The 13,595-nt window shown below is 40.6% G+C and overlaps 1 protein-coding gene across 4 annotated transcripts in view; it reads right to left on the minus strand.

Annotated features, from left to right (window-relative positions):
* Positions 1-13,595, minus strand: part of FGF14 (fibroblast growth factor 14) — a 380,110-nt gene that overhangs the window by 118,923 nt on the left and 247,592 nt on the right. The window contains exon 1 of one of the 4 annotated variants that reach the window (XM_054271343.1): positions 5,837-6,102. The exons of the other annotated variants lie outside the window; for them this stretch is intronic. Within the exon in view, the coding sequence (XP_054127318.1) occupies positions 5,837-6,029 (193 nt within the window). The 5' untranslated portion in view covers positions 6,030-6,102. Of the gene's footprint in view, positions 1-5,836; positions 6,103-13,595 lie in introns of those variants that run through there. 4 annotated transcript variants of the gene reach the window in all.

Raw genomic sequence — 13,595 nt, forward strand, 5'->3', positions numbered from 1 at the left:
GGAAATATAAATTTAGGTAAATTTAGGTAACTCTTGCTGAAAACAGCTATAGTTTATAACATAGAATCAGAACTTGGTAGTCCTGGACTCTACTCCTGCTTACATCTAACTTAATGGAAATATATATTCCTACTGGCATCAAAAGCAGCTAGGTTCTTCCTTGGCACCAGGAAGGCGTAAGTTCCTTCATGTTCAGTCACACAGGAAAATAAATTGGAATATCTACACTGGACCTCAGCAGGTTATCTTATTTATACAATTGAAATGAAAAACTAAACTCCTAAAATCCAGAAATGTTACTGCTACAATATAATGGAAGCATGTTGCTGATTTTTGACCATAATAAAAGAAATTTTAAGCTCTACTAATTTTCTCATCCTTTTCTACCATGGAATAGGAATCTTTTTTCTGTTTTCACACTTTTCAGTGTATGTCAGAGCATAAGATCTGAGATAATAATAATAATAATAATAATAATAATAATAATAATAATAATAAATATTGAAAACAAAAGTGTGCCTGCTTCAAAGGGTTTCAGTAAAAACTGATGTCACAGTAAGAATACATGCCAGGAGCACATCTTCCTATCTATCACTAACTCCAGTACTTGTATGAGGCAGAAAGGAGCTTACATATGACCAAGTAAGACAGACCTCTGTCTACTCACTATGAAAAATGGGGATCCACAGTTGTGTATCTTCAAAACTATGCTTAGAGTCTAAAGCAAACGACTTCAACAGAAAAATGTTCTGTAATAAACTTTTTGAGTGTTATCTCTATATTGAAATTAATTACTTCTGTCTGTAAGCTGCTGACTTGAAAATTCAAATAAAATTTTAAGTTCCAGATTTTTTTTGATTGAAATCAGAGCCTGAAACAATAAAAAATTACATCTGTTAATAGATTATATATTGTTTAAAGATAGGATTCTGTCTTTAAATGCAGTGTAGAAACCTGACCTCACCTCTAACATTTCTATTGGTACATCACCATGAATCAGAAACCACCTGTACTGCAATCTCCCTTATTATCTATAATAATCATATAATTTAGTTCTACAATACATTTAATAGATACAATAAGGCATATACCTTACAGGACTTTATGTGGACTGAAACTGCCTGAACTTTAGAGATCCAGAAGATCACTCAAGCTTGAAGAGTTCATTTTCTAATGAAGAGTTAAATTGCCAATTACTAAGTGAAGACATTAAAAAGTAATATTAGTATATGAAAGATATTCTGAAATGACACTGCTACAGCACTATCTTTACATTAAATGGCCACTATTCTATCACCCCTATTTGAGATATTTCTAAAAAATCAATAGTCCCTAAAATTATGTTACCATTTTCAAGCTTTTTTTTCCCCATTTGCTCTCAAAGCCAACTCATTAATCACATTTAGACCTACCAGTATCAGCTTAGAATAAAGATTTCATCCCAGGCATTACCGTATTTTTTTTAAAAGATTCTGATAGGAAGCAAGGGTTGATGTGAAATACTGAATGCATGGGAAAAAAAGCTTGAGACTGAGTCTAGAAAGTCATGTTTTCAAAAATATTTTTTAAGTATGCTTAGAATATATTACATGAAATGTAGCATATTTACACAGTTTCAGTTTGTGATTATCATGCAGTCCTTTGAACAGGTTAATGAAGGAAAAAATGAATGATTTCTTAAATAGACTGTTAAGACTGTGTTTATACTTCCAAAAGGGTTGTGGGTTAATCAATTTCATTTGACGAAAAGTAACGAAAAACAAGCAACATCGGTTCAATACCCTGAGAAACAGACAGCCTAGCACCTAGACAATGCAAGACCTGTGGGCTTTAGTGAATTGCCAAGAAGAATTAATTCTGAGGACAATCTCACAGGAAGGCACAGACACCTGTCTTGGTCTGCTGAAACTTTGAGCAAGGCAGATCATGCAGTGCTGGAGCTTACTGCTGGGAGCTGATGTGGTTTCTGAAGCTTTGGGAAACAAGTCCTGTGCACTCACAAGCACAGATCTCCATTTCAGTTCCACTTTGTTCCACCAGTAGGAGAAGTAGAAACTACTTTCAGCACTATGTATATTGGGAATTATCTTATATCTGAGATTATGGGCCACTCCCACATCTGCCAAAAAACATTAGCTGATCTACTGAGGAGTTTTCCAAAAATGCTTTCTTTGGAGATTTAAATTACCTTTGTAGATGCAGTAAAATCTAATCAGTGCATTTTCTGAACACGTTCCCTAGGTCTCTCTTTCTTATAAATATTAATGCACAAAATCAGAGGCCAAGCCATCCCAAGATTCATACACTCTATGCATAAATTTAGAAGTTCTTAATGTGGTATTAGCACACAGAAACAGTAAACATCACACTTGGTTTTTAAGACATTTAAATGTTGAGTATTTTTCAGTCGAATACTCCCAAGGGACCTAATTAACCAAATGAAGATTTTTCAGATTAGCAAAGCAGCTAGATATATAGATGAAAATTCAGGCTAAGAAGTTTGAATTTGCACCAATGACAAGCATATGTTTTAATCTCTGTGCTTTGTAGATGCATGAGGTGAAGTGACATTTATTTTCTTCTTTTCATTGGGTAGCCCCAGGTTAGATAAGGTTATTTCACATGAAAACAAAATATCTATCAATCCTCCCACTTGTGATTATATTAACATAAATTAAACATTAAATTATTATAACTAAACAACCGGCAATGTAAGAGATGATGATTCAAAATTGATTGATGTCTGGCATCAGATAGGCAAGATCTTGGCTTCATGGTTATTTGGAAATTAATGACAGTGATTTGTTTATCAGATGACAGGTAGAAAAAAATAAAAATTAAATAATTTTGAAATATCATAATACTAAACAATACAAAAAGATGTCCAGTAAATGAAAATGGTCTCATCCACTCAGTAGATTAGCAGACAATTCTTCCACAGAAATCTTTGGCAGTTTAATTAATTTATCAAAGTCTTAGAAAGGCTGTTTGAAACTACTCTGCCATCTATCATTGGAGCAAATATTTAAGTAAATACAAATATTACTCTTTATTCTTTGAGAGCTCCTGGATGTATCTTTAATGCTACCATTTCTAAATGTTAGTCTCCCAAAGCACACTTCTGTTGATATTTTAGTATGCCCCTAAAGGAAGGACCATGAACAGAGAATTTGTCACAATGGCAGAAAAAAAAAAATCATCAGGGTATACACCAGATTGAAGCATTTTCTGCATTCATAATAACTTCATTTTTTTCTAAAATAAATCCCACTGAACAACAACAGTACTAACAGGCATTTTAAAAGAAGAATTTAAAAATCAAGAATATTTTTGTAAAGTTTGCTGACATGTTTGTATGTGTGCATATATTGTGTATATCCATTTATCTAATTCACATTAGTACATATATGTACAAGGTTAAATGTGTATTTTAATTTAAAAAGCAGCATCACCAGTTTTTGCTGCCTGACTGTTTCAAAGATGGAAAGACAGTTCCTTTTCATATGTAAGTACAAAGCAAAACACTTTTTTATTCCAAGACAAACAGTCTTGCTTTTACTGCTCTACATTAAAAAAATTCTACATGTAATTCTACTCTTCCATTGAATTGTATGAGAATGCTACAGATGGTTTGTCACATCTCGATTAGCTCATTTTTCACAATGCTCTTGTGACACTCTGTATCATTTACACAGGGTTTATTTGTCAAAATCCCATAGCACCTTTCTGACAACAGATGTTTTGAAATTCATCCTATTTTGCTTGGCAAAGACTTATTTTAATGGAATTGACAGTATTATTTCAGTGACAAATTCACTGGCCATTTAACTCAGTTTAGAAAACCTAAAACCAGACTCTGATAAATGTTCATTTTGTAACTCTTATAATGTATTTTAAAGGAATTGCCCTTATAAAATAGGGTTTGTTTGGGTTTTTTCACAAATGATTTTTCACTCAAATCTATCCTGCATAAGATGGTTAAGTAAAGACTTTGGCTTGATTGCTTCTTCAGTTTGTCTCTTAAACAGAATGCAACTTTGAATCCACAGGTATTCCATGTATCACTTTGTGCATCAGGAACAGAGATAGTAAAAGCTATGATAGCATTTTTTTCAGCAGGAATTTTTACAGATGAGCAGTAATCCTGAGATCTTAATGTAAACCAATGGATAAATATCCCCATGTCTCATCATGAAGGAAGATAAACTCAGGGGTCTGATACTGCAGATTTTACTGGTGAACAGCCCTTGTTCTGACTGTTCTTGCTGAAATGTTCTGAGTCAGTGGTACAGGTTAACAGCGGAGTTATGTTCTAATTCAGGTCTCTTTTTCAGGAATGTGACAAAGTGCCTTATGAAAAATGAATGAATGAAAAAGGATGAATTCAAAAATCTCTTTAAAGCCCTTTCTCACCTAAAACAATGTTTGGCATCTCAGCGCTGCAAAGCAGTCCTCTCTTCCTCAAATAGTAATACTGTCAAATACAGATTTTCCCCCAAAAAGACCGCACAGGTGGTCAAACACAATTGCTGTTAGCAATCCCTAAACTTGTTTTCCTGAAGAGTATTACTTATAAAAATTCACCATCATAAACCAGATACTCTAGTCTTTTAAAGCACACATAGACCTCTCTGAAAAAAGCCACCATAGATTTTGCCACTGACATTTTCCTGCTCATCTTCACTGTATCCCTGTACTATCAAAAAATGGCAAGATTTGCCTTGCATTAGGAGTTACAACAAATAATTTTACTGCAAGAAAGCCATGTAAAAATAAAATTGTGTGGACTTTGTTGATTTATGTTTTTTCAAATGTGAGCCATGGAAAAGAAGGAGGAAGCATCAATCAGGAGAGTTCCCTGATTCTGCTTAAAATGCTCTTCCGACCCAACCTAAAGAGGAGCTGTAGTATACATACCAAACCACAACACATGGTGGCATTCTCTATAATGTAACAGAGGGTGGTTTGTACTTTATCACTGACTGGTAGGTATTAGCCATGTTTAAAGTGACACTTAACATTTTCACTATTCAAAATATAATAATTTTGTTATAAAACTACTTTTTTCCTGAGGACAATAGAGTAAGTCATTACCATTTCTGAATGCTGCTTAATACTACAAAATTTTTTAAAAATTAGAGAAGTCACTGCAACACCACTTTAGTCCTTTTATTTCTAGGGTTCTAATACAAAGTACTGGATAGAATGCAATCAGTAAGGTACCAGTTTTCTCCACTGACTCCTGGTCATCTACCCTGAAGAAGAGCTGCCTGCAAAACCTGCTGGTCTGCAGGGCAAGGGCCTGGCTGGGAACGGGCAACAGGCACCTGGCTACCCACAGGGATGCTGAGGAGCTCTCCCACAGCAGCCGGACGTGCCTCACCTCTCACTGTGCTGACTGCGAAGTCCCCGAGCAGCGGGGAGGGACCCTTTCACTACAGCCAGGCTGCACCTGCACTTTGGTGGCTCAGGGAAGGGGCTGCCGACCGCCGGCTCCCGGACACCGGACACGCAGAGCGCTGTGCGCTCTTTGTCCTTCAGAGGGACACAGGCGAGACGGGGAGGTGCGGGGCGGCGGGCAGGGCTCCCCGAGGGGCTTGCTGCGCCTGTCGTGACCCACACCGGAGCCCCGGCGCCGACAGCGGGGCAGCCAGGCTGGCCCGGGGGTCCCGACCGAAGGCTGCAGCCCGTGGAGCCCCCGGCCGCTGCCGGGGAGCCGGGAGCCGCGGGCGGGCAGGACCGGGGCGGCGCCCGGCCCGGGAAGTTTCTCGCCACAGGTTGTCCCCTCCCGCCCGCCCCCCGGGAGCCGCGGGCGGGCCCGGCCACAGGGACGCACCTTGGCGCCGCAATCGCCGCTTCTTGAGCCCGAAGATGCGGACCTTGGAGAAGATGTCCACCAGGTTGCCATTGCAGAGCCCGCGGTTCTTGTTGGGGCTGTTCCGCCTCCTGCTGGCCGAGGGCCGGTCCCAGTGCTGCTCCCTCGCCTGCCGCTTCTGGCGGATCAAGCCGCTGGCGATGGCCGCTGCCATGGCTGCTCGCCGGCTCGCCCACGCCGGGCAGGGAGGAGGGAGGCGACGAGGTGCTCAGCCCCGGCGGGATCCCATCCCCGGGGGCGAGGGCGAGCGGGAGCCTCCTCCGGCCCGGGGCGCGGCTGCGGAGGGGCGCCCGCTCCGTGCGGCCGGCGAGAGCTGCCGCCGCCAAGGGTCACCGCATGGGTGCCCGCCGTCCCCCCCGCCGTGTCCCGGCGCAGGGGCTCCTGCTCGGGCGGGCGACTGCCGGCGGGCTGGCGGAGCGAGCGGGACTCGGGGCAGAGCCGCGCCCGGAAGGCTCCGGTCGGGTCGGGTCGATCGGGTCGGGTCGGGTCCGCCCGGCAGCGTCGCCTCCCGGGGCTGCCCCTCAGCCCCGAGCCGCCGCCGCCCGCTCGCCTGGCGCTGCCATCGCCACGGCCGGGGCGGCTACCGCCGCCTCTTCCCGGCTCCCGCCTGATGATTGCCAAGTGCTTCAGAAATCAGCATCTGGAGAGAGCAATCTTCTTCTCCGGGGAGAGCTGTAATCACGGCTCCTCGGTCCCACCCCGCTCCAGCCTCCCCTACACACGCACGCACACACACACACACAGGCACACACACACAGAGGCACACACGCACAGGCACGCACCGCTGGAGCTTTTTTTTGTCCTCCCCAAGGCGAGGGGCGGCGAGGGTGCAAGCAGTGGAGGAGGGGGAATGGGGAAAGACAGAAGAAGAAAGCACAGAGGGTGAGAGGCGGAGGGACGGGGTGATGCTGATGTGGTTTTCTGGTGGGAACCGGGAGGTTCCCTATGGATCCGCCGCCAGCTGCCTCTGCGCCCCGTTAGGCTTCCAGGTGGCTTCGTGCGGGGCTCCCTTCCCGGGGAAAGAAGGAGGGCTCTGCGAGCTGCCGGAGGGGCGTATGGCCCTCCCCGTTCTCCTTCGCCCGCCCCGGCACTCCGAGGATCCCTCTCTCACACACCCTCTCTCCAGCTCCCCGGCAGCGGCTCCCTGCCGGCCGCCCCCCGCCCCCAGCGGTGACACCGGCACCTGTCCCCGTCCCCAGGCGGGGAGGCGGCACGCAGGGCGGGCGGGACACCGCGGGAGCCGGAGACAGGGCAGGCGGGCGAGGGACACGGCGCTCCGCCAAAGACACCCTGCCCCGCGCCGTGCCCCCGCCCGCCCCCTCGGCCCCCAGGCAGGAACGGATCGAGCAGCAGGGAACTCTGGCGTTCTGCCTCATGGGAAGGTTTTGGAGCCGTGAGCTGAGGGGCTGAGGGGACCTTCAACTCAAATATCAAAGGGATTACATGGGGCACCCACAAACAGCCACAGCAGGTGGATTTACTAATCCCCAGCACCGTGTAAAATTACAGACTATGTCTTGGAGCACTTAAGGAAGCACCAGCCAAGCTCACTAGACACAGAAAACCTAAGTATCTGCCCCGAGAAGTTCATAAGGCACTGCAAATAGTAAATACCATGTAATATAAGACATCCCACTTATTTCCTTTCACCTTTTCCTGTTGGCTCGTCTCCCTTTTCAAGTAATGGTCCAAAGTTTTTTGGATTTACTTTCTGCAAGCCTAATGGTTAAACTTCCTGAAGTTTTTGCTAGCCAGAAGAAATTAGAGAAAGACAACAAGCAGCTACACAGAAAAATATTGTTAGCCTATAAAGATGGGCAGATGCTTGCAGAGGCAATTATCATGTATTATCTATTTTTATACTGTTTTCACAGTGCTCTAATCTCTTATTAGATGGTTTTGAGGGTTTTTTGTTTTGCTTTGGTGTTTTGGTGTTTTTTTGTTTGGGTTTGGTTTTGTTTTTTTGTTTTTGTGGTTGTTTTTTGGTTTCTTTTTTAATGGGCTTGAAAGTGTAAATATTCATCTAGAAAAATTCAATCTTTTGCAATACAGATCCAAGAACAGGTTCTTGTTTCAGCAGAGGCTTCAGCTTCTTTGATATTGACCATTTTCCCCCCTAAATCCTTTAATCTACAAAGCGCTATTTTTATACAGAGGGCAAAAGTGTATGGTGGGAACTCCAGTATACAGGGATTTTGTATTAATACTAGACCAACTAGGAACAGAACATGCACAATCGGATCTGGATAATACATTTTAATTCTATTTAAAAGTGTCTCTAAAGAGATTCAGCTAAGACTCATTGGATTTCCTATCTGGCAATTTTTACAGAGCAGCAATTTCCTTACAACGGTTACAATTGCCTTAACTAATGCAATTAGACAGAGAGGTGGTTATTAAAAAAAATAAAATTAAATTTCAGTGTAGTATTTTTGCATACTGCTGTCTTTTTCCTTCCTCCTCAAAAGCGGACAAGACACGGAGTGGCGTTCCTTAGACCCCTCAAGAGGGAAGCGCTGCCCCAGTGTGCCTGCCCGGCCCCGGTCCCTGTCCCTGTCCCGTCTGTTTCTGCCTTCAGCACCACGGACAGCGCAGCAGCGGTGGCCGCGCACGGTCGGGGACACCCCGGCCCCACCGCGGGGAGCTGGCAGGACACAGCCCAAAGTCAGCTCGACTTGGCTGCTGGCTCCAAACAAAGGAATGAATGAGAGGGAGTAGAGTGAAACAGAGGCCAGCCACCCACCACCTCTCAGGAATGCAGAGGTACAATACAACCCTAACATTGGCATGAGAAATTCCAAAAGGATGTGGATCCCAAGTCCCTCTTCATAGCACCAGATGATGCTATGCATCATATACTATCTACTACTATTGTTCCTTTCTATATTTTCCTTCAAATCCTGGGCCTTTGCCAAAACACTCTGACATTTCTCAACCACATGATGCTCGGGGTGATGGCAAAGAAAAAGAAGACAGAGGGTGAAAACGGGCGGTATGCCTACAGACAAAGAGAAAATGTGTTTCTTACTCCAGAGATTAAAACGAAAAAGAAAAAAGAAAAGCTTTGTACTCACATCTCAGAAATGCAGAGCAGTTGTTTACATCTTGGGGTTTTACAAAGAAAACTCAAGAGAGCCATCTGGTGTCCTAACCTGTGATAAAATGTGTGCAATTCTAGTCCAAGTGAAGGTTCTGCTAACAGATGGATTGCACAAGTATGAACATATCAGATACCTTAAAAACTGGGAACTGCATGAGTATATGCATTTAGGGCAAATGGATATATCCTAGGTATGACATATTTTACATTAAAACAGAGTTTTATCTCTGATTAACAAAACTTTGGATATGAAAACAAATTATTAAAAGGCAAAGAGGGGGAGAAAAGGTTTTCAGTGCTTTCTACTCTCCCATCTATTAATTTATAACTGGTGTTTTACTATGGATTTCAGAAGTTTTCTAAACAAAAACATTATAGAATCTATAAAATTGCTTTCTTTGATCCATTTTATAGTAAAAATTTAAATGTATAAAAGGTGTGTATAAAATACTTGGGGTTTTTATATATTAGGGGATGAAACATTATTATTCCTTTTTTTTTTTAATGTATTGCTGGGAAGAAACCATATTCCATTTCAGCTAATTTAACATGTAAATTTCAATGTGACCTTTTTAGGCATGAAAGTTCAATACTAAAATATACACCATTGTTGTTTGCATATGTGCACGTACCAGAGATACATAAAATGCTTTTATGAGAAATTCAATTAGGAAAAATGGTATTCAATGCTTTATAGTCTATTCTGCCTAGATCTATAAGCTACAAAATGTATAGAACTTAAAGTGTCATCTTTACACATTATGGGCTTTGGGTTTTTTCTTTTTTATTGACTTATTTTGACTTATTATATGTTTTGCAATAACTTGGATAATGTTACAAGCTGCAGAGTAATGCAGTTCAATGCAGTCATGTGCACACATTCCACCCAAATTTTCTCCTCCCAAATATCCTGAAACCACTCTTGATATCAAAACCGAAACAAAATAAATCAAATAAAGCCCAAATTTCTTACAAGCAGATATTTTCTACAAGTGCAAAATGTCAGATTATTACATTACTACTAAACATGTTTAAGTTTCATGAGCTATGGTGAAGTTTTTACTGAACTTGCCTGCGAAGAGTAGGGCACACAGAGTTCAGTTGTCCAGTTAAATACACTAGAAGATGATGAGGTAAAGTCAGCTTACGTGCTGGAAGTCATTAATAAAGTATAGTGAATCTAGATGTTCTTTCAGACTCTAGAGATTTGTGTCTTTGCAAATGTTTGGTTTTTTCCTTTGGAAGATGTTGTGTTCTATAGTAGCACAAGTACTAGCACCTTACTCCTTATACCATTCAAAACAGAAAGGATGGTCTAGGGGTAAAAAGTACCAACTTAGGCCTAACAATTGAAAGGCATGCATAAAAGTACATCTAGACCAATTGGAAAATGCATTATTCCAAGAAGAGACATTTCAGGAATGGATAAATTACTTGTTTCTAAATTGTGATGGATTTATTTAATCACCCTTGTGGTGCTTCTGATCAGACTGATTGCCAAATTACTGTTTCCAGCTGAAGTTGTAATTCTGATTTGTTGCTTCTGACAAAAACAAATTATTGAAGCTTGCTGGTAGTTTAGGTGGACCATAATTAAAGTGTCTAAATTCAATGTACATACTAAGACCCTTCCACTCCCTCAAATATCGTAAGAAATTGTGATACAGTCCTAAAAATAGAATTATTCATATAATTGCATAACTGATATACTCCCAAGGCACACTGTGTACATATAGGGGAGATGGGTGCTGGTAAGCAACTGTAACTTTCAATTCTTGATTTCAATGTCCTGAGGGAAAAAGATGAAGCAAGAGAAGTAATGACTTGAACAAGGTGAAACATTATCTATGGCTTACTCTATAGGGTGGTGAGTGTTTAATTGTACAAAACTGAACAAGCTAGAAAAATGTTTGTCAGCTTAAAAGGTCACATCTTTCATGAGCAGACCAGTATGAACATATTAAAACATAGATAATAATTCCTTTTTCAGATAGCTTATATGCATTCCATGTTTATAAGAAGACTAGTACAATATGTTTGTGCAATGAGCTGTTAACAGTTTAAATTAGGTCAGTTTTATATGTTCTTGTCTATTAATTTGGATATAATTCTCCTTATAAGTTATTGTTAGTTTCCCAAAAGGCAATGTACTATGAAGCACTGAAGTTTAAAATCCTTAACACCCTGAACACTTGAGTGATAAGACTTTGATAAGACTTTGAAGATAAGACTCATTGATAAGACTTTGAAGAACATTAAGAACAAAATTTGTTTAACATGATAATAAGTTTCACAGAATTCGGATTTCTATCATTTCACACTTCTTTGTGTCAAAAGCACTCAGCTTTCAGTCTTAGCATTCACAATGTACTTGAGGAGCCAAAATCATACCTATTAAAATTTACTAAATACATAGAAGGTCCTATGGAGTCACTTGTTTAAATAGATCCGGTGAATCCGTTTAATTAAGATAAAAGTAAGCTTCCAATATATTGTTCAAAGAACTGCACATATTTTAACCAGCTTCTTCACAGGATTTGGCTTATGTATCCAACTCATAAGAAAAAACATTAAAACATGGTTCCTGTATATGCAAGAATAAATTAATGCACCATGCAAGGCAGTCTAGCACTAGATGACTGGTTATGCAGAGAACCATTAAAACATTCTATTCAAGTATAAACACTATTCAAATACAGAACACCTACAATGCTGCCTATAGCAGCTCAGGTGCAATATTTCTTCTGCAATCACCATTCATTTCTTTCACATTTTACATTCATTTCTTTCACATACTTCCTGAGATACATCCATAACTCAAAGGACTAAGTAGCTCTACACTAGATATTGACTTATTCTTTAGACATTACATGATTCTTAGATTTCTTTTACTTTTGCTTTTTTTTACTTTTCTGTCCCCCTTTCCTCTCCAATGCTAAATTGCACGGATTATGCTGTAGTAATGAGCCTTATGAATAGTCTTGTATCTAGGAAAATACCTGCTTTAATTCAGAGTTTCATTTTTTATTCCATGGGCTAAGTCTTCATCCTTCAACAGGGGGGAAAAGGTGGATGAAGATTCTTAATGCTATTTTTAACAATTGATCTTTTGGCCAGATAAGATGTATGATTACAGCTGCTAACTTCTAGCAAAGCTCCTGTGACACCTTTCATGACCCTTTCTGTTTTTCACTCTATCTTACCTCTACTTCTGATATCACTTCTTTTGAGACCAGGTGAACAAAAGAAACCTGGGTTGACAGGAGTATCTGTACAGCACAGAGATCATATAAGGATCACCAAAATAGCTCACTCAGACCCAAAACTTAAACCCAGGAAGTCTCTTTTAAACAATTAATGACAACAGGGAAGGAAGAAAAAACAAAAAAATAATCAAGACCACTTTCAGTATATAATCCAAAAAAGTAATTAAAAATCAAATACTTTGTGGTTTCTGCAGTGACATATATAATATTTTATCTTTAAAAATGAAATAATCTCTTTCAAGAGAGGTTTGTAATAACTGATAACAGATACACATTACCATTAATTTTGTTCTTACTAAAGCTAATAGCAGATCTGCCACAAGACTGCTTCAAACAAGGCTCTGGTGACACAAGCCAGAAAAAGGACTTTCATTAAAGAAAAACAAACACAAACACCACACCACCCCCTCCCCCCCACCATCTTTAGTCCATACAGCTGCAGAGAGCAGTTTAAGATTTAGAGGCCTAAAAACAGCATGGAGAGCTTCTTCATTAATATGCACAGCTTAAGCCAACATCTGTTGTGTTTACTTATCTAGCCACAGCAGGACTTGTCTGCTTGGCCTGACTTCTGGAACATGCAACAGACTTTGCTGTTATTCTCTCAAGTAACTGAAAGTCCCTGTAAGGCGAGTCTGCTTAATTTTGTTCTACAGAAACAAAGGAAACGCTGTCCCTAAGAAATTCAGTCTCTGCAGTGAATTGGCTCTGGAGTCAGTACAGCTGGCAGAGCATGTAAGCTGCTCTACCTGTTTCATGCTACTCTCCAGCGAGGATTTCCTGCACCTAGAACATATTTGCAAATGGATTTCTTGCTTTCCTTGGAACCAGTATGAAAACACATGACAATATGAGAAAAAAATGTGCAGTATTTCTGAACCCTTGGAACAAGGAAGATGTTGGATTTTGACCATCTCACAGAGATCCAGGAGAAAAAGCACTTTATATGCATTAAAATAAAATACTGAGCAGAAAAGATAGTATGAGCAGAGATTTACATAAATTGCTACCTTGAGAAGCAGAAGAATGATTCCCTCAAAATGCATCTAATAATCTTTTAAATATAAAAAGTGATTTTTAGCAGTGACAGGAGAAGCTGCAGCATGTCTGCCCATGCACATGAATGCACACACACACACACAAAAACATCCACAACAACACCTTGTTTCTTGGAAGAAAGCATGAAAAATACTTCCTGCCAAATAATCTAGGAAAGAATGGTCTTATTTTCTGCTATGTGACCTAAAATTGACAGTGTGATTGATTTCATAAAATAATTTACAGATATTCATCTTTGTTTGCAATTATTCTTCTTTTTATTAACTTTTGAATAACTTTGGATTTGCAATCCCTT

The sequence above is a fragment of the Melozone crissalis genome, unplaced genomic scaffold (assembly GCF_028551555.1).
Source record: "Melozone crissalis strain CALT ecotype California unplaced genomic scaffold, PUWL_Pcris_2 ptg000013l_1, whole genome shotgun sequence".
Lineage (NCBI taxonomy): Eukaryota > Metazoa > Chordata > Aves > Passeriformes > Passerellidae > Melozone > Melozone crissalis.